This window comes from Pezoporus occidentalis, unplaced genomic scaffold (assembly GCF_034315485.1).
Source record: "Pezoporus occidentalis ecotype Australia unplaced genomic scaffold, CSIRO_AGI_Poc_V1 ctg36, whole genome shotgun sequence".
NCBI classification, from domain to species: domain Eukaryota; kingdom Metazoa; phylum Chordata; class Aves; order Psittaciformes; family Psittacidae; genus Pezoporus; species Pezoporus occidentalis.
In genome coordinates this window covers 3,772,204-3,793,251 of record NW_026915591.1, presented here as the reverse complement: position 1 = coordinate 3,793,251, position 21,048 = coordinate 3,772,204, and the positions used below count along the sequence as shown (strand labels likewise).

The following is a 21,048-nucleotide window of genomic DNA, read 5'->3' as shown; positions in this document are numbered from 1 at the left end:
CTTGGAGTACTTAACACATTTTTTTTTTGCTGTGTACTCACTGTATGGGATTAAATGGCTCAATAAAGCAGAGTGCTAACTTCATGGGTTTTGAAAGGCATAATATACTAGCTGTTAACCTAGGCAAGGGTTTGATTTGACTGCCCCTTCCCCTCTATACTTCCTTCTTTCCCATTGGTGTCACTCGTAATACTGTGCCTCACAGCTGATATTAGGAATAAACTTAAAGTATCAGTGGAGTTCTTGTACATCTCTCATAATTTTTTTTCTGTGAACTCCTTTGGGTTACAGGCAGTCTTGGGGGGTTGATTGTAATAAAGCAGAGGGTACTGTTTGTGACGTTGGTGAAGACAACAGTATGTGCTGATTCTGTTGAACTGTAGGGTGAGATTAGCTGCAATTTTTTTGTTTGTGGTGGTGCAAAGAAGGGCTGTGAATTGCCAAGGAACTATAATCGCGCTGCTTGTGATTCCTTTCGTAACCATTATTGGTGTGCTGGTGCCATTCAAATCCAAACGTTGCAACTTTTTTCTTTTAATATTTTTGTTATTAAGAAATCAAATGTGCACGCCACAACACAATATTTCAGAGACACACCAAGCAAACCTGTATCTAATTAGCTCCTCTCCCTGATCACTTCTTCTCCCTGGACCTCTTCAATACCGCTCCCTGTCACTGCCTTCTAGCTCTTTTCAGCCTGCTCCTCTTGGCCTGGCAGCCTCTTCAGCTCCAACTGAATCCTCCCTTCCCCCTCATTCTTAGCTGCTGCTCCATCAGACCCTTCCCTCTCCCCCACTCTACCCACCACCTATCGCTTGACGGGATACCCAGCTGGATTCTCAGGTGAGGTTCCATTTTTCTAAAAGGTTCAAGGGATCAGGAGGTGGGCTGCCTTGTGCAGTGTGCAGATCATTGCTCTATCTTTCCATGTAACATTTAGTGAAATGTACTTTGGTTGTGTTCCCTGTGAGGTGGAAAGGGACAAAATGATTAGGAACTACAAAGTAATTGATCAGCAGTAATAAGAAAGTGTTTGCAGTGCAAGGAATGTTTTCCTAAACAATGTTTCTTTAACTCAGTTCTACCATGATAAGTTGCAGCTTGAAAGTTATAGGTAAACATTTGTATTGCACGGCACTTAAGTAGAAGACTTTGAGGAACTGCTGTTGAAATGACTTAAAGTTCTGGAGAATGCAAGGCAGAAACTCTTGACCAAGAGCTGGACTATAGTGATTGCCCTCCTGTGAGCGAGCGTGCACTTTTTTTCTGTCTGCCACCTTAATCATCACTATCTGTTCTATTCTGTTATGCAGTCCTACACTTGCTATCTGCAGCCATTCCATGTGTGGTCCCTATGGTATTGCCAGCCTGAAAAGATGTGACTAAAACCATGCAGTTGATAACTACTTGTAGTTGGTTTGGTTTGGTTTTTGTGGATTTTTGTTTGTTTTTTGGTTTTGTGTGTTGTGGTTTGGTTTTGTTTTTTAAATGCTGTAGGGCCATGAATGTGGTGATCAAAGGTGAACTTCTGAAATAAAACTAATAATTTTCTCAATTTGTTGATTCCTGTTACTTTGCCGTTTCTCTTAGAACGCCAGACCAGAGACGACAACTGATGACGACGATGCACTGGATGAGGAAACAAAGAGAAGAGATCAGATAATTAAAGGGGCCATTGAAGTCTTAATACGAGAATATTCCAGCGAGCTCAATGCCCCCTCCCAGGAATCTGACTCTCACCCCAGGAAGAAGAAAAAGGAAAAGAAGGAGGACGTATGTGTTTTGATTTTGGACAAAACAGATTTTTTTTTTCTTCAACTCACCCTTATATAATGGCCAAACCTTTTGCAAATACTTTAAGCCTAAACTTCTGATGAGAAAACAAATCAACAAGCATTGATGTCAGCAGCAGTTTCATTTTTATTTATTTTTTTTTATAAGTGGAAAGCTAGTCAGTTACAGATGCCATCCCTTCAGGATGGTTTAGGCATCTAAGCACCTAGACTTGTTGGAACAAGAGGTTTGAATCTGGGCAGGATTGAACCAACCTTTCATCCCTCTGAAGGTGGAAATATCAAGTTTAATGCACTTTAGTATGTAGGGTTTTTCAGATGAGAACTTAAGTAACAACTGTAAAGAGTTCCTGTGCACCGTCCATTTCTATTGAAAGATGCCAGGGTGCTTTGGTAATGGCAGGAATTTGCTCTGGTAGTTTTTGACAAAATTCTTCTCTCTGCTTAGAGTATCTATTCTTGTAGTGTGCCTTGATCCAGCTGGTTGCAGCTGTCTTCCCCAGATATGGAAGTTCTTCATTAGCTATATATATGTATACGTCACAAACCTTGGAGGGATCTTTCAGGCATGAAAGGCATATTGTAATCTTCCTGCCTTACCAAAGTCTCTTTTACATGCATGTTTTAATGTGGCTAGATTTGATCAGTTGGTTTTCACATATTGTATAATGCAAAAAACCTCTGGTGAGCAGGAACTAATGTTCTGATTTAGACCTGCTTCTGTGGATGACCTTTTTATGGATTAAAGCATACTGGAGAAGGGTGAATAAGAATGAGCAAACTCAAACTTAGCCTTTCCAGCCAAGTTTCTAACCATGGGAAAATGGGCTTTCATACCTACCATTCTGCACCTAATACGAAAGAGATTGGAAAACTGTTTGACCAACATTTTTACCTACTTAAGTCATCTGCAAAGTACCTGTTCCAAGGCAATAATGCAGTTTCAATTGCTTATGGAGTTTGTGTGGTGCAAGAAGCAACATCTCCCTCAGGGAGCCAGTATGTCTTCCCTACAGCATTTTTAGCCATGGCTGACTTGAGGTATAAGAGTGCTGAGCTTAATCTTTCCTTTTCCTCCCTTTGGGAGGAGATGCTTTCTTGGATGAGAATTTACAAATGAGTCACTGTCTAATGCTGTCAGCTGTATTGTATTGGTTTCAAGCCTTGTTACAATGTGTATCGTCCTGTGGGTACAGATGTACAGATATATATGTATATATATATGGCCATGAGTAATGCCAGGTAGTTGAACATTGTAAGAGAGCATTGCAGTCTTGGAAGAGCTGGGTTCTGAGTATGTCCCTGGGACAGAGGGATGTACTTTTAGCTCTGTATGATGTAGAATTTAACCTATCTGAGCTAGTCAAGTGGATGTATAAGTCTACTTGGTCTTTTTAAGTATATAGCACTTTTGGGTTGAAATTACACCCCATCATCATCCCATGATGGGAAGGAGGAAAAGAAACTTGGAAATTCCCATCTTTGGCCTGTGTGGATACAGGTGGGAGTGAAGAGAATGGTCCTAGCTCATTGCTCTCTTGTCCTTAAAGGAGAGGGGAGAGAAGGACTGTGGAGGGTGGGGTGAAGATGGGTACAGATACGTTGTGGGGGTGGGTTTGGGAAACTCACCAGCTTTGGGGCTGTTGTCCCTTGTAGAGCTTGGTGTGAAGGCTCCCGCTGGTGTTAGCAGTCTGTTAGTTCTGGATGAAGGCATGACTGATGTGGGGAAAGTTGAAAATGTGTGTGGGGAGCTGAGAGTGAGTGGAATCTGGTTTTCAACTGCAAGCACGGGGGAACCTCGCTAATTCGCACTAACTTAGTTAGTAGGTGCAATCTACCAAATTTTGCGAATTAGCGAGTAAATAAAATCAAGACATACCCACTGCAAATACACTGATCATTTATATTGGCAAGTGCAGCTTAGTCTTATGTTGCTACCATAGCGTACTAATATCCTGTAGTACACTTGTAATTCAGTGAAGTCTTACCAATATGAGACTTCAGTTATGTATTTTAAGTAGTTCAGAGAGGGAGAATTAGCGAGGTTCTTCTGTAATTTTGTTGAATCAAAGAAATGAGATCACAGCAATACAATATTGCTTTGTAGTGCAAACATACAAAACATTGTTTTTCAGAGTAGTGTGCAATCTATTTTTAAAAAAAAAAATCTCCGTGGATTTTTCCGCAGATTTTCCGCAGATTTCCAGTGGCCCCACTGATACCTTATCCACTCATCACCAAGGTTCGTTTACATTGTAGGCTTTGAAAATGACTATGTTTACTGCTAGTTGCCAGATTTGTGACTCTTGTCCATCTGATTTTTTTATTTTTTTTCACTCATTAACATCAGCCTGTCAGGTTTGGTACTGCAGAAGGACTTTGTTTATCTCTTGCAAGACTGGTTGAAAACTTCTAACCTTCAGCTTTTCTCTTGTTCTCCTGTGTCTGTACAGATGGCTCTTAATGCTTGTCCTCCTGTCCCCCTTGTTTTTTAGGAGGATATAAATGCTATAGAAATGGAGGAAGACAAAAGAGACCTGATATCAAGAGAGATCAGTAAATTCAGAGACACACACAAGGTAGTATTCTTGTTTTTGCACTTGATACAAATTAGGCTTTTTCAAAATCCAAAAAAGACACTATTAAAAATTTTAGCAGTACATTGCAATATCACTTAAAATGTTTATCTTAGGTTTAATATACATGTAGTTCTTTGCAAGTCAAAAAAAAAGACAACTACCACGTTAAAGTGGCCCTTGACATCTTTATGCTAAGACTTTGAGTGCTACTGAGTATTTTGCAATCTTCTCACTTTTAACATGAATAAAGTTTCTACACATACATTAATTCAAGATATTTATAACTAAAGGCTAAATGGGGCTACAGTATAAGACATACACTTGAGTGTGTTTCTGTAGGTAGATACGTAACATAATCCAAGATTTTATGAAGAGTTGAAACGTGAATTAAAGTTAAGTCTTTTATTTTAATAGTTCTAAGTTAAGAGTGGGGGAAGATTAAAATTAGGTCAGTGGTTACCAGACTTACCAAACTTTAGATGCATGGAAGAACTGTAAATTCCCATAAAGCTAATCTATTCATTGACCCCCACCATTATGATAGAGATCATATGGTGACTAATGCAAGATGAAACTCACAGCTTGGAAAGTAACATGGAATAGGATGTAAGTATGAGCTTCTGTTTTTTATTATACTTATGGATGCCCCCTCAGAAAAATATGCAAAGGGGTAACTGGCTTGGAAATGTTGGTGCACATGAAGTCCCACCTCAGGGTTCCCACTTACAGAAGTTTCCACTAATGCTAGTGCATCTGTGAATGTTTCTGCTCTGGGAAATGATACTTGTGGATAGCAAAGCACAACTATGCATGTAATGTTCTTATTTCAATGTTTAGCTTAAAGTTGGTATTACTTTTTCCCCACAACAAGACTGGAATGATCCTTGGCCTAGGGAATTACCAGCAGGCTCCTCTTTTGAGCGCATGCTTTTATTTCAAAATACCCCAAATCAATGTTGAAAGTACAGCAAGGTGAATGAAGTATGCCATGTTACTGAGCTTTACCACATGCAGTCACTGGGGATGGTACCATGGTTTCACACAGTTGTATCAATGTAAACACAAGTGACTACACGTTGTATGTACATTTGTATTCAGTTTTTTTCTTGACTGAAGTTGTTGGAGATAAAAAAACCTGGGGAAAAATCCTAGAAGAAATGATCTGGAGAAGCTCAGCAATTGAATGTGAAACTGGTCAGTGGTGAAACTTCAGTAGAATTGTGTTTGATTCCTAGCCCCAAGTTGTCACTGGTACTAAGATGAAAGCAAGTAATGTTTTGGAAAAAAATCAAACAACAGCCAATAAACAAACAAAAAACATGCTTCGTTGTTTCAGAAGCTGTTGGGCATTTTACTGCCTTTGATCTGTATTATTTGGGGGGCTATTTGGGATTTCTTAACATTCAAAATCAACTGAAAGTAGTAATTGTGTATATTGGATATGTTTAAAAGGGGCTGTTGAATCTTTAGCAGCTGGCTAATGAGCACAGTGAACCTTTGCATGTTTTTGGTATGAGTATATAAAACAATAACCATAGACTGTCAGGGTATCAGCATTGCAGGGGGCGTCCATTTACAGCACGGACGAGTCTGAAGAGAGCTTAAGGTAAGATTTATAATTCTTCTACCTGTTCATTTCTGTTCATTACTTCAATTTATCTGGTACTGTTCCCATCCCATTACCCTTTCAGATCTTCTTTCTTAGGGTGATAGAAGTTGGTGAGGTCAGATTTTGATTATAAAATAGACCAATTTATTTTGTTTTCAATTGGATTTTAAGAAAGCGGACCTACAAAATGGATTTTAATACACCAAGACTTGTCTCTGTGTGTATGTATTTACCCTGGTGTGAATATGTTAAAAAGAAACACACTCTCTTGATATTTCATCACAAAGTTTCTGAGAGTGGCAAAAAAGCAGGAGTTCAACCAAAGAAATTTCTATTGGAACATCTAAGATAACCTGTAAGTATCAACCACTTCAGTATGTAAACTTTTCTTTAAAAGTATATGAAATTTGAGGTAAGTTGGATTTTTGAAAGTTGACAACCTAGTTTAACATCTGACCGTACTGAGGTTTAACACTGTAAAGCTCCTGTAAAATACAGTCCTTTAGAGATTAGTTCTCAGCCCAGTGTATATTGTAGAATCTAAGTTTTGGGTTTTCTCATATCAGTTTTCTACCAATTCCCACCATTTTTAGTCCCTTTTTTCTTTTGTGATTTCAATGTATCCAACATTGGTTTGCCTGTATAGTGCTATCAGTGCAATGCAGTTTCGCTGGATACATTAATCACTAGTTATTTAGCTTTATTTCTGTAATCCTTTGTTGGTTCTCTGGTCCCTGGTGCCTGTGGCAGAAGAATACTTACCAGGTAAGAATGCTTTTTAAAGTTGTCTTAAATGCTTTGTTTAAAAGAAAAGAAAAAAAAAAAACAACCCCAAAACAAACAAACCAGAGAAAATACTGTTTCATTGTTCCAGTTTTTAATTTCATTTCAGTGATGGTAAACGTGGAGCCAAAGGGGATATACATGTTTATTCTGCTTAATATTTGTTCAAAAAAAGTGGTATTCTGGCATCCATCAGGTTGAAATTTGGTGTATTTGGTTGTTATTTGGTATATTTGTGAACCGTGTACTTGCTCTTCCTCCCAGAAACATAGCTTATAGGCAAGGTTAATCCAGTGTTGGCGGTCCATGTCCTAGCACAGCATCTGTAAGTTAACACATAACAATTGCTTCCAAGGATGGATTTATCTATCATTCTGTTGATGTATTTTCTATTGTCTTATAGGAATTCTGGTCATAAGAACTGTTTCTAATTGAAAAAAGTGGCAATTTTGTACAATTTTTAGTAGAACTGTAGCAGGTAACCCTTTAGTTTCTGTGTTTCAAAAGAGCTATTTCCAACCTTTTTTGTAATTCTCTCCATCTTGCAGTGGTGGAAGTTAAGGATTCCATTCAGCAGAGTCCAGTTCTTACCAATGAACTGTTAGAACTTTTTTTAGGGAGGGGAAAAGGGGAAAGGTTGCAGTCCTCTTCACTGTTTAACCACATGCACCATGTGTAAGTGGATAAATTTCTTTACCCAAGTTTTCGTATAGGATGGTTTTGGTCTGCCAGGTCTTCTTGGGAAACAACTCGCTGTCCCAGTAAGCATTCCACTGAAATATATTTTCATAGTTGAACAGAACTAATTTATCAGTTAGAAGTTCGCTTTGCTTGTACCCAAGTGGCTTATAGGGCCAATGGAATTTGTGGCCCACCTGAATCATGACTTGCAGTGCACTGTGAATGTGCAGTTCAGTCAGCTTATAATATGAGGCCAGCCCTACTCTAAGGTTGGAGATTGCTGGTCTGTGTAGACCTATGCTTTTGCACGAAACTTAGTCTTGTGATTGCTGCATTTTGATTTCATACTTACGAGTTCCAAAAAATACCCACCAAACCCTATTTAATATTTTAAAATCAGTGGCGGTTTTGGTATTTCCATTACCTGCCTTGTGTGTTGCGCCGGGAATATCCAGTTCCTATAACTACAAAATTAACTATGAAAGTTCTCTTGTTGGTTTTTAGAAACTGGAGGAGGAAAAAGGCAAAAAGGAGAAAGAAAGACAGGAAATTGAAAAAGAACGCAGAGAAAGAGAAAGGGAACGGGAGCGTGAACGAGAAAGGAGGGAGCGTGAAAGAGAGAGGGAGCGTGAACGAGAGAAGGAGAAGGAGCGGGAGCGTGAACGAGAGCGAGATAGGGATCGTGACCGAACTAAGGACCGAGACAGAGACCGTGACCGAGACCGTGACAGAGATCGTGAAAGGAGTTCCGATCGCAACAAGGATCGTAGCAGATCAAGGTAAATGCATTCAAGTTGGTATTTATTTCTGTTTTTTTCAGTGCTGTTTACTAAGTGTGTATAGTCCAGCAGATCAGCTGCCATTCAAGAGAATGGTCCTTTTTATAGATCAGCATAAAGCTAGGAAATTAAAATCTTAGAAAGTGTATTTACACAAATTGGAAGAATACCTGTTTGCCTCCACAGCACAGGAATGCAAGGACCGCAATATGCGTAAGCAACTGCCCAACCGTGACTTAACCGTAGTGGTTTTATGTCAAATCTTTTTCATAGAATCGTAGAAAGGTTTGGGTTAGAGGGGACCTTAAAGATCATCCGGTTCCAGCTCCCTGCCAAGGGCGGCGACACCTTCCACTAGACCAGGTTGCTCAAAGTCCTGTCCAACCTGGCCTTGCAACCATGGGTAGCTTTATTCCTAATTGAGGTTCTTTTATGTGTGTGGTTTTTAAGGTTAAGTACATTCCTTTGTTATTGGGGAAGAGGGATGGGTGGTGTTTTTTTTTTTTTTGCTGTTTTGTTTAGGGTTTTGAATTTGTTTGGGGTTTTGGGGGGGGGGTGTTTTTTTTTGTCTGTGTGTGTGTGTTTTAATGAAAGTAGGGGATTCCTTTCAGTCTTAAACTGTGGCTAATCTGTCAAGCTCTAAATAATGCTTTTTACCCTCTTCACCATAGGAAAAAATAGGTGTTTCACTTTAAATCATCTTGTCAGTAGGGTTCTTGTTGCCTGTAAGCCATGTAAACATGGAAGATGTTTTTAAGCATACCCTTAATTTGTGGGGGTTTTAGCTGTCATTTATGGAGAACTACTAACACGGTCTGATAAGAACTGTAGTGTGCTCACTGTTAGTTTCTGTAGATACTACTATTTAATGGTGGTGCTCAATTACTTTTAGGTAAATGGGGTTTTGAGTATATTGCAAGTACTGATTTATGCCCATTGCTGTATCTGCCATTCATCTTGTACAATTGCAGGAGAATAATTTGTAAGATGCTAGAAGCAGTGCATTATGTATTTGAAGTGAAATCATTTGAGTGGAGAGGAAGATGCTTGTAGTTAACTTTGGACTTCCTTCCTTCAGAGAAAAAAGCAGAGACAGGGAAAGAGAACGGGAACGGGAGAGAGAACGTGAGCGGGAACGGGAAAGAGAGCGTGAGCGGGAACGGGAGAGAGAACGTGAGCGGGAACGGGAACGGGAGAAAGATAAGAAGAGAGATCGTGAAGAGGATGAAGAAGATGCCTATGAGCGCCGAAAATTAGAGAGGAAACTGCGTGAAAAAGAAGCTGCATATCAAGAGGTAGGTTGGGAATTTTAAGTTTCCTTAAGAAAAAATTGTTTCCGAGTGGTGATTAATAAGTGTTCTTCTATAAAATGCATCATTCTTTCTCCCTCTCTTTTCCTAAATTTATTTTTAATCCGTTGACTGCATGAACTAGGCCAGAATATGTAAGTTACAACAACTTTGGACTTCTTATTCTGGCGTTTTAAATTATAAATAAATCATTTGCTTAATTTTAATGAAGTTGGTTTAAAACAATAACCCAAACTAACTTCAGAGTAGTAATACTGTTCTTGAAGTGCTTGAAATTGGAGTGTGTGTTTTTTTCTTTTGTTGTAGCGTCTTAAAAACTGGGAAATCAGAGAACGGAAGAAAAGTCGAGAATATGAAAAAGAGGCTGAAAGGGAAGAAGAAAGGAGGAGGGAAATGGTAAGGCTTATACTTGTAATTTTCCCTTCTTGTTCTTTGGGTCCCATTTAGAATGGGACTTTCTGCTACTATCTACAGACAGTGATAGGGCTCTCATTTTATATAAACATCATATATATTTTTATACAAAACAAAGTTAATAGACTTTAAACAGAAATGTCTAATAACTGGGAGTACAGTTGAGCGTCTAGAAAGCAAAGTCTAGTGGCTTGGTCTTGTGAAGGGAAAAGAATGAGAAGTAGGCAGCTGCAAAATACTGGGGTTTGATAATCATGCAGTATTACATCTGTAACCTGTATTTGTGTCAGATTTGTAGCAAAGCTTACTATGTTCTATGTCGTGCACATACAACTAGACCAGTCCTTTTATTTCCAACCTGCTCATGTGCCTGTACCTTCTGTAATACATGATATCCTAATCTATCTGTTTTGCAAATGTCTCTTTAGTTCATTAGTTGTGAAATTACCAGTTATCCATGTAACGCTTGGAAGTTTTGTTAAAAAAAAAAAGGCACTGTTGGAAGATAGATGCTTATGTAATCTCATACTTCTTTATGCTTCAACACAAAACTTACTTTAAATTGTGGTTGTGCTGTTTCACGTTACAATTCTCCTAGAGAAGGAGAGAGAATATGAGAGAGTTCTAAATAGGAGATGGATTGGGAATTATTTCAAGGCAGAATATGCAGAGATACACAGGAAAGGGAAGAAAAAGGGGAAGAAAACCCCAAACCCCCTGGAAAACACGTTGGTTTATGTGGAATCTAATTTTTCACTATAAATGTTTGAGAATGACTCAAAAATATTTTTCTGTTCATGATTCTCCTGGATGCTGGCTATGGATTGCACTTGCAGAGAGCAGTGTGAAATTCTATGCTGAATTTACAACCGAAATTATGATCTGTTTCTTAGTCATTAGCATTGAAATATCTTGCTGTTCTTTTAAGAATATTGCTTATAGACAAGTTAGAATGTCCTAATTTATATTCTCCTTAAAGAACTACTTATTTTCTTTGTTTTTTCTTCTCTGTTTTATCAGATGGGGGGAAGATGTCTCCTTTTCTAGTCCCTTCCTCCCTCCCTTCAGTTTTAGGCCTGTGCATTGATACCGTGCCACATGGTTTGGATTAGTAACACAAGAGTGCTTATCCTAGAAGTAGCCATTAGGTTTGTTTCTATGCATAACTAATTATTTTTTTAAAAAGCATGGCTCTTGAAACAAAATGGCACTGATGAAACACACTTAAGCTGCCGTGTTAAAATATCCAATACCAGACTTAGGAATTTGAAGAACAGGAACTTTGATCCTCTTCTTTTGTGATGTAACAAAAGGGAGGGGGTATATTTAAAAAACCTTTGAAATGCTAATAACAGAGTTGTAGTGTGCAGGTCATAGCCATGATCCCAGTGGACCTAGTGGATGTACCATCTGCTGTTGAGCATATGATAGCAAGTTGAGAAATCCCTGGAGCATAATGCAATTCTAAAACCTTTCCATTTTTTGTTTGGAAAATTCTATTTTTAGTTTGAAACATAGTATATATAAAATAAGCTTACTAATAATATTATTAAATTTTAAACTCTTAGAAAGAAAACCAGAAATTATTCTGTAACATTACTTATTTTTCAACTTCTTGCAGGCAAAAGAAGCCAAACGGTTAAAAGAATTCTTAGAAGATTATGATGATGACAGAGATGATCCAAAATACTACAGGTACATCTTTCTATTGATTACTAGCAATTAAGTCTTCATTGCTCATTTTAACACAGCTGTGGGGTTTGTTGGCAGAGGGTTATGAAGTTTATATTTGACTGATTATTTTGTGAGGTAAGGGTTATATACTTATCTAAATTATTTCAGTGTCACTTGATAAGTACCAGAGGGAAAAGGGAGGCTCCTTAATGCTACTCGTTAATGCCTGGGAGCAGTTGCTCCTTCCTATCCCTCAACTTGTGGGTGAGGCAGAGCAGAGATCAGTGTAATACCAGAATAAGCTAATGAGGGCAGGGAGAAGCTAGCAAGCATGCTTCTCTGAAAAATTCACTATAAGGAAGCTGTAAATTGCATGAAGAACAAGATTGTTAACTCTGTAAAGGATGGAGAAGATTCTTCAGCATAGGACTAACTAAAATTTGTATAAAAATAACATCAGAATTGGTTCTTGACAAAACATGTCAAATAATTAGGTTCTTTTTCTATGAAGATTGGCAGTCCCATTCTCTACTGTGTACCCCATCTGTTTTATGTGATGGGGTAAATTCTGTGTAGGAAGGTTGGGAACTGCTATCTTGGATTCTTCTGTTACAAAAATAGACCTCAAATGTTTGTATGAATCTAATTTTCACTTAGTGGAAGAAACGTCTGTATCAGCTATTTCGTGTCATACAAGGTTCTCATTGGAATGTTCTTTGGAGTACAAAATCTGTATCTTTTGTAGGGGTAGTGCTCTTCAGAAGAGGCTACGAGACAGGGAGAAAGAGATGGAAGCAGATGAACGGGATAGGAAAAGGGAAAAAGAAGAATTGGAAGAAATTAGGCAGCGCCTTCTGGCAGAAGGACACCCAGATCCAGATGCAGAACTCCAGAGGGTAAGTAGCTGCTGGTCTGACAGGAAAAAAAGAGCCCTTGGTATTCTGGTGGTATTGAGCAAAATCAGATGAGAGATCTGATAGTTAATATCTGTTCTGTTTACTTTTTCTTAAAAAGAAGTCCAGGTAAGCAGTAAGAATGCTGGAAACAAAGAATAACTTTCCAGATCTCTGTCTGGATGGAGTTTGAAAACAAATATGATTAATCATTGTTTCCAACTATAATGGCAGTAGTTGCATATATTTGTTCTTGAATAACAGAGTTCTCTGGGAAATGGAGGATCTTTAGATTCTTTTCCAACAGTACTGTTTTTGAGAAAGTTTCTGGTTTTGCTAATTGTCTGTTTCATTGCAGATGGAGCAGGAGGCTGAGCGGCGTAGGCAGCCACAAATAAAACAAGAACCAGAGTCTGAGGAGGAAGAGGAAGAAAAGACAGAAAAAGAGGAAAAAAGAGAAGAGCCAGAGGAAGAAGAGGAGGAGCCTGAACAAAAGCCCTGCCTTAAACCAACTTTACGACCCATCAGTTCTGCTCCATCTGTTTCTTCTGCTAGTGGAAATGCAACCCCTAACACACCTGGTGATGAATCTCCCTGTGGCATTATTATCCCTCATGAAAATTCACCAGATCAACAGCAGCCGGAGGAGCATCGGCCCAAAATAGGACTTAGCCTCAAACTGGGCAAGTTTATATTTTATTTTCATGTTCTGTGTAGGATCAGAATGGGAAAAATACTAAGCTGAGTAGCCAGACAGTTTTCCAAATATATTTTTTTATGTACTTGCATCAAGATGTTATCTAAATGCTGCGCTTTATTTCTGTGATCCAGAAGATAAGTTTTGTAGATCTCTGTTAACAGAATCTGGAGTGGAAAAGGGAGGGAAGGCTCAAGGCTTGCCATTTTTTGTAATGCTCTGAGCTGGGAATAGTTATTTCCCCATGCTTTTTCACTTTAATAGATCTCTAGATGTATCTTTTAAAACTCTCTGATACTTTCGTTGATGTAAGTATATGTTAGAGTTAAGCCTTAGATCTGTTTATTCACAAAGGGCTTTTTGAAAGAAGAAAACTGAAAGTAAGATTAACTTTTCTCTGAGAGTAGCACAATGAATTGATGGCAGTTGTGACTGGAACTTTGAGTGTAGAGTTTCAGTACTTAGGAATTTTCAAAAAAATTCTGTTCCGAGCAGCAGAATTAAGGATATTTGTATTCCAGAATGTTTATGCATTTATTATCTTTTTTCACTACCCTGGGGCTGCAGTGTGAGCTCATACTGTGTTAGATTTTGAATAAAGAGAGCCAGGATGGTATTCAGCTGATTTAATGCTTTTCCTATAGCTAGAATTGTTGCAACCTTTCACTTCTGAGCTCTGCTAAGGTTTGAATTTATGCTATAATCCTCCATCAGTGAGGGTGCTAATTGGTTTCAGATCAAAGAAAAGAAGACCCTATTTTGCAAGCATCTTGACTGAACTCTGAGATACTTACCTCTTTTACCGTTTTTATAACATACTGTAAGAGATTAAATAACTGATGCTAGGCATTCACAGGCATTTCTATAATATAAAATGACATTCCTCAAGAAATGTGTGAAGAGCAACCAAGCTTTGGTTACAGTTTACAAATATGTTATTCTGCCCTTTGGGTTGTAGGTGCCTGCAATAGTCCTAATCAGCCCAATGCTGTAAAAAGGAAGAAGCTTGCTGTGGATAGTGTTTTCAATAAATTTGATGATGAAGACAGTGATGATGTACCGCGTAAAAGGAAACTTGTTCCCCTGGATTATGGAGATGAAGATAAAAGCAGCATCAAAGGCAGTGTCAACACAGAAGAAAAACGCAAACATATTAAGAGTCTCATTGAGAAGATTCCCACAGCCAAACCGGAGCTCTTTGCTTATCCTCTTGACTGGTCAATTGTGGATTCAGTAAGTTGATTGATTGTCTATATATTATACTTATTCTGAAGTATGCCTGCTTATTTTTGTTTGGTCTCTCCTGAACTGTTGCTGCAAATTGTCTAGCAGTTTAATGAGACAGGGGAGAAAAGGTCCTGTGCAAACATGTTTGGCTGTCAGAAATACAGATGCCACATCAGTAGGGGTTATCTCACTGATAGCAAAATTCCGCTGCATTGTTGTTTGGGTCTTGTAGCTGCCTGTCTGTCAGTATGGTCTCAAGACAGTTTATGGAAATTTATGGAGTTTGTCTTTTTTTTCCAGACATTAATGGAACGTCGAATTAGACCATGGATCAACAAGAAAATAATTGAATATATTGGTGAAGAAGAAGCCACGCTAGTTGACTTCGTCTGTTCTAAGGTTAGTGTCTTCCTGTGTGAAGTTTGGGGTTTGCTCTGTGTTTAAGGTGCAGTATCTGTATTTGAAGGCAGTCTGTTCTTAGTTTGTCTGTAATCTGTAATGGTCATCAGAGACGGTGTTCTTGGGATCAATATACACATGGTAGATGCTCTCTGTTACTTGTTGCATAAACATCTGGAACTGGATAAAGAAATGAGCAGTTAAAGAGCAGCTCTTCTAACTGATAGTTTTATCATTAGATTTCAGAGTTGATATCTTATTGGCCATTAACATTTTTAGCTTAAAAGTAAGATTTATTTGAAATCAGGGGAAAAAAGCTACTATCTTGATTTTTACATGTATTTTTTGATCAACCAGATTAGCTTCTTAAAAAATTCTTTAGATGCTGCTGTTGCTTTAGTAGTAAGCAAATACTGAGGCTTTAGAGTTACCATTAGAAGTCATTCTACTATACCTTTCAGCTGTTGCATGAAACTGTGCATAGCTTCTGCCATAAAGTTACAAAATAAATTCTGATAACTTGCCTTTTTTAGTCTACCACAACAGCCCTGTGGCTTTTCATCAACATGGAATTTCAAAAACTCTTTTCAGATTTCATGGTATTCATATTTGTAATGACTTTCTCAGTTTGTCTTTTAGGGCTACTGTATGAGAATGATAGTTATGTGGTGCAGGAGGTTGGTAAAAAGTGAAAAGCAGAAGTGGAATATTTTCCAAGCTTAAGTTTTTATATATGTGTGTATATAAAAAAAAAAAAGGTGTTTTCTGGTATTGAAAGACAGTTTCGGTTGGGAGGGGGCTAAATTGAAATACTTAATTGAATTTTCCATCTGCATGTTATGAAGAATTTTGCCTTTGTCTTCTAATAGGAGTTCCTTGTTTAAGGAAGGGGGGCTTATTCCTTAAATTAGGAGAGCTTAACTGGAGATGCAAGGATAGCCAGCAAATACAGGACCTATTAAATCTTTGGGCTTCCTGGAACTTGTTCTTCAGAAAATAGCCATAAACTAGCACTCATTATGATGGAATCTGATGTAGTTTAATACTAATTTTTGCACTGGCTAATATTGGGAACTAGTGAACTGTGAATACTTTTTGCATGTGTAAAGCATACAAAATCCTTGAGAATTAACTGGGTTTTGTCCAGAGAGTTTATATGGTTTACCCAGAGTCTTCAGTCTAAAAACATTTGAGGGTTTTGTTTGTTTGTTTTTTTTCAGGTTATGGCTCACAGCTCACCACAAAGCATACTGGATGATGTTGCCATGGTAAGCACAAATTATGTAACTGATATACTTCCTACATTATACTGAAGCTAATAGTCAATTCTGCAAAATAGTAGGAGCCCATAACAGAAATATTTGGCATTCATAGAACATGCATAGGAAATACGCATTAGATAGGAAAGCTGTTTGATTAAGCAGATCAAACTTCGTAGTTCTGATGTGTCTAGAATTAGTCTTTATAACTGGAATGCCTAACCTAAAAATAATGTATAAAATGTGTATTTCCTACAGGTACTAGATGAAGAAGCTGAAGTTTTCATAGTCAAAATGTGGAGGTTATTGATATACGAGACAGAAGCAAAGAAGATCGGTCTAGTGAAGTAAACACTCTCCTTGCTTCTAGGGTTCCATTTCGATCTTTGGCTTTTCCCCCTTTTTCCCCCCATCATTCAAAGACTTTGAATTTTCTCTGTTCTCAGAGACTTGAGACATGTATTTTTTTATGTAGAAAATGTGAATTTTTTTTTGTCCTCTGCTCTGAGGTCCCCTTTACCTTCTCAGTTAGTTATCTGAATCCTGCATTGATTCTCTTTATAATTCACAAGGTACAATTACTGGTATGTTTTATAAGCTGCAGCTACTGTACATGCTCTCTGGTAATTTTGTTATGCTACTCTGATTCCTGTAAATACTAAGGAAAAAAAGCCCCTGTTTTGCAAAATACTGGCACTTAAAATGGAATTATATCAGTTACAGATGAAGACAAATGGTTTCACTGCAAATTATCAGTGATTTTTTTTTTGTTTTGTTTTTTTTTTTCCCCCATACCCTCCCTCTTTTTATTTAAGGAATTATCAGAAGGCAATTTAAACATGAGTGGTTTGAACTGCTTTCACAGAACAGCTTTGTGTGTTCATTTGGTCCCCTCATCTGTCTCTGGAAAAGGAATTCCCTCAGACTCTTCATTCTGATGTGAACCAGCAGTAGTCTTGGTACTTTGCCTATTTAAGATTACTAATGAAGCTGGGAACTCAAATCTCTTGCAGGTGCTCTGCTTCTGTCCTAGAAAGTGCAAATTACAGCAAGTTTTTTATTCTTTGCTCAGTTAAAACAAGAGCAGGACCTCAATTCAGTAAGTGCTACTTGATGATTTAGGGTTTTTTAAAAACTAGGGTATCTTCTGCTCAGTTTCAGTTTAGCCCTTTCCTATTATGCCTTCTGTCTCCAAAATAACCAGATTTTTTTTAATAAGAAATTATTTTTAAAAATATATTTTTAGTATTTAGGAAAAAATTGTTTGGAGGAACTGACCATAACAATTGACAAAAACTAAATCACAAGTTTTCAAAGCCAACGTCTTGTTTTTATCCATACTGTTAAACTAGCCCTGACTTTGTTTTCTACTGGTAAGCAGTCTGTGGTCCACAAAAAGAGGGTAATATTCTCCTGCCTTGTTTGTATGGGTTTTTATAAATAGGCTGATGGGGTATAAATGATGAGATGTACTGTAAACTGCATTTTTTATCTCATACCTGAGTAAGAAGACAAATTGATAATATGCTATGAACTGTTCTGATTGCAGGAGGACCGTGTTCCAGGGAGCAAACTGTCTCAGAAACATTTTTAATTTTTAAAAACAATTCTTAATAGCAAACAAATTGAGTAAAGGTGTTTCAGTATCTCTATATTGTATTTAAGTGAAGGATACAGGTTAACCTGTTCAGAAAACATAATTGTGACCTTGAATTACTAGTTCTTTGTATCGGGAGAGGACAATTGAAAACACTGTTCTTAACAAATGGGATTGTGTAAAGGTTCCACCCTGTAAATATTTCAGATATTAAAAATGTATATATTTGATTTAAGGGCTGACATTCTTTTGGAGTCTTGTGCAGCATGCAGTTCTATTTAACATTGGTTTCTGAATCAACAGGCGTTCCCAAATGAGGGGTGGGTTTTTTAAAACTACCTCCTGCTTTGTCAGGTGACTCAGAGCCTGAAAATTCAGATGTGATCCCAATACGTTCTTTCTTATCCCTGTAGTACTCCATAGCACAAAATGTTCTTTTTTTTAAATTGAAGTGTAATGCTCAGATGTTATTTTTATGTTGCACTTGAATTTGTGTGAGAATGTTTTGGTTTACATCCTTACATGCTGCAACCTTCCTCTTTTTTTCTTCAACTTGATATTATCCTAAGAAGTGACTTCCTTTTTCTCCCCATACAGTTTTGCATCAGCATTTACCAAAAATTCTCCAAATTATAAATAAATTCAGAAGTTGATCTGTTTGTAATAAAAACAGAGAAGAGGGAGAGTGAACTTCATGTAGTGCTTTTTCTCGTGCTGATAATGCATTCTGTCTCTGCCATTATCAGTAGTTAAGCCAAATGTGACAAAAGCATTGTAATGCCACTGTGTGCCAGATTGCCTAACATCCTGTTGAGATTCTTCACTGAAAGCTCAAGTTGTGAAACTTGAGCTTATTTTCTTCTGCCCGAAACTAAAGCTGTATATTCATCTGCTGTATTGTCTGTGCACTGGACATAGGCTTGTACTCTTCCTAAGGAGACTGAAGGCATCTGAGTTAGGAAGACATCTAAAATTTTAGCTGGAGTGTGAAGCATCCAGGTAAATAAGTATCTGGAAGTAGTTGTTAATTATTCAAAATAATTTTGTGGAAGTTGAGGTTTTCTTCAGTAGTGGAAAGAGAAATGAGTGTTCACTGTAGTATGTCTGGCTTGGCTTATATGAGTACTTCAACAAATCTTCCTCTTTAAGAATACAAAATGTTGCTTTATAAAGTCCCTTCTGATGTTTATCTCTTACTCAAATGGGTGTTTTGTCAGCAATAACTATATTTTGTGTCTGTGATGCTGGGAGGGTAGAACACAAATTACTGCTGAGAGTTTCTTAATACAGAAGGTAACTGCTAACTTTTTCTTTCAGTGTGCAGTAACAGAAGTATTTCAAGATAAACTTGGAAAATCTGGGGTAGAAAAAGCCTTTTTGCCAACATTACAACACTTTACTGTCTGAATATGTGATTTAATGTGCACTATGCGCATTATGTTAGTAAATGCACAGATTAAGAGTATACTGAGAATGAGATCCATCAGCAAAGTTATGTATGTTGCCAGCAGGTACTCAGTGCAGCATGCCATAGTATGATCCATTCTGTGATGGAAAGGTACTTTGAACGTTCCACATAGTATGTGTGTGTAGGAATCAATATTTATACAACAGAACTGGATATACTACTTATTGATCTGGACTTCACTGTGGAACAAGGCTTTGCACCTTAACCTACCACATGCCATTAGTCTCCTGATAATGATTCTGCATAACAGCCATTGCGTATTACTTGAAATATATGAGTGCAAAATATAAAATGCTGCTGTTTCCATTAGTATGGAAACCCTGAAAGCAGTGTGAAACCATGAACAAGTAAAATACATTACCAAGAATGATATATTTTTTTATATTGCTGTTCATTTGGTAAGAGACTTTTTGTTCTATAGTATTTTCTTAGAATATTCACATAGTGATTTGATCTTTCTAATTTTGGGTACTTCCTTCTTCCCTTGTCTTTAAGCAGGAGCCTGCACTAAAAATAACCATCTAGCTAGATGATTGTGGCTCTAAATGTGGGCAGGAGGAAGGTCCCTAACAGTAAGTTTAGCTTCTTACTGAATTCCTATTTCTTACTACTTATGCTTTCCTGTTACTGAGAGAGCATTAGACCTTTCATGCTTTTACTAAATGGAGTTGCTAGATAGCTGCTTGCAGGAGTAGTATTTTAGAAAATGGATACACTTAAAACTGAAAGTTGTTAGCTTTTGTATTACACTTTTTCATATTCTGTATATATGGTTTCCTTTGTTGGAACATTGGATGATGTACGTGCAGACTTACACAACCTTGTACGTGGCTGTGAAAAATGAGCAGTGTAAGGTATTGCTGATCAGCATTTTATCATAGATCAAACAGGTATCAATAGTATAAACAGAGAATAGTCTAGTACAGCTGTATGTCCATGTTTAGCTTTTTGTTTGTTTTTATCTTAACATGCAGTTTTACTTGTTAGGCATCACTTTTGATCAGAAAATGGCTTCTTTTAAATCCACTTCATGTGCATATGACCTATTGAAACTTGGTATTTCTGTCAGAATGCTTATGTAAAACCTAACTGTAATGTGCAGTACAGTTCTGGCACTTCATTTTCCCATAGATCTTCCTGTAGTGTAGTCAAATAGTGAAATACAACATGTATTTTAAACATGCAGCATTACATAGTCCCTCAGAGATGTCACTTTTATATTTAGAATGATTACATGTATCAGCATTTCCTGTATCATAGTAACCCAGCGAGGTTATGCACTTTTAAAAAAGGAACTGTGGATTACCCTTCCTGCATCCTGGATGGCACGGTAAGTTTCAAGTTTGAACCCTCCTTTGTTTCTATCATACAAGTCACAGCTCTACTAAAAGCTTCTTGAAATGATGCCATGCTGACTTTAGATTAAGTTTTGATAATGGTTTTACTTTGAAATGCAAAGATCACTTCAACTTAATTTCATGTTGTGGTGGTGGGTTGTTTTTTTTTTTTTTGTGGGACCATTTTAAGATGGGGTTCCTAGCGTTTAGCAAGTGCATGACTTAGATTCAAATAACCAAATGTATATTTTCGTCATACCACTCTTTACTTGGCAACATCTCTCACCAGGTTAAGCAGGACAAGCTGCATTTCTGTCGTAGGCCTACTCTTGGCTGACATTTCAAAGAGCGCTCACTCTCTAGTTACCCAACCAGCCTCCTCGTAGTCTGTGATTCTACTTCATGCTTTCGCTTCCCGGCAAGGTTTGGGGTTGCTCTTTCAGAAACGCTGCTTCCTGCCTCCCGCCTGTCTGCAGGTGTCGGTGATAGCCGGATTACGCCTCCCGGCGCTGTGGTTGCGGAGGTGCGTGCTGGCGGACGGCAGGTGCC

At 37.8% G+C, this 21,048-nt stretch overlaps 1 protein-coding gene and 1 long non-coding RNA gene across 5 annotated transcripts in view; one reads left to right on the top strand and one right to left on the bottom strand.

Moving 5' to 3' along the window:
• The window catches only part of RBM25 (RNA binding motif protein 25), a 29,507-nt gene extending 11,583 nt beyond the window's left edge, over positions 1–17,924 (top strand). For 2 of the 4 annotated variants that reach the window (XM_062630798.1, XM_062630797.1), the window contains exons 7-19: positions 1,591–1,773; positions 3,982–4,035; positions 4,289–4,372; positions 7,950–8,224; positions 9,303–9,519; positions 9,841–9,930; positions 11,570–11,643; positions 12,368–12,518; positions 12,874–13,198; positions 14,171–14,445; positions 14,740–14,838; positions 16,059–16,106; positions 16,356–17,924. In XM_062630798.1, coding sequence (XP_062486782.1) covers positions 1,591–1,773; positions 3,982–4,035; positions 4,289–4,372; positions 7,950–8,224; positions 9,303–9,519; positions 9,841–9,930; positions 11,570–11,643; positions 12,368–12,518; positions 12,874–13,198; positions 14,171–14,445; positions 14,740–14,838; positions 16,059–16,106; positions 16,356–16,448 — 1,968 coding nt within the window. In that variant the 3' untranslated portion in view covers positions 16,449–17,924. The remainder of the gene's footprint in view (positions 1–1,590; positions 1,774–3,981; positions 4,036–4,288; positions 4,373–7,949; positions 8,225–9,302; positions 9,520–9,840; positions 9,931–11,569; positions 11,644–12,367; positions 12,519–12,873; positions 13,199–14,170; positions 14,446–14,739; positions 14,839–16,058; positions 16,107–16,355) is intronic. The other 2 variants (XM_062630800.1, XM_062630799.1) reach the window with 1 other exon arrangement.
• LOC134169893 (uncharacterized) lies at positions 6,796–21,016 on the bottom strand. Its single transcript, XR_009967055.1, has 2 exons — positions 20,786–21,016; positions 6,796–7,087 (listed from the first exon to the last, which is right to left on the bottom strand). It is a non-coding gene; the product is annotated as an uncharacterized LOC134169893 (long non-coding RNA).
• Positions 21,017–21,048: the final 32 nt, after the last annotated feature.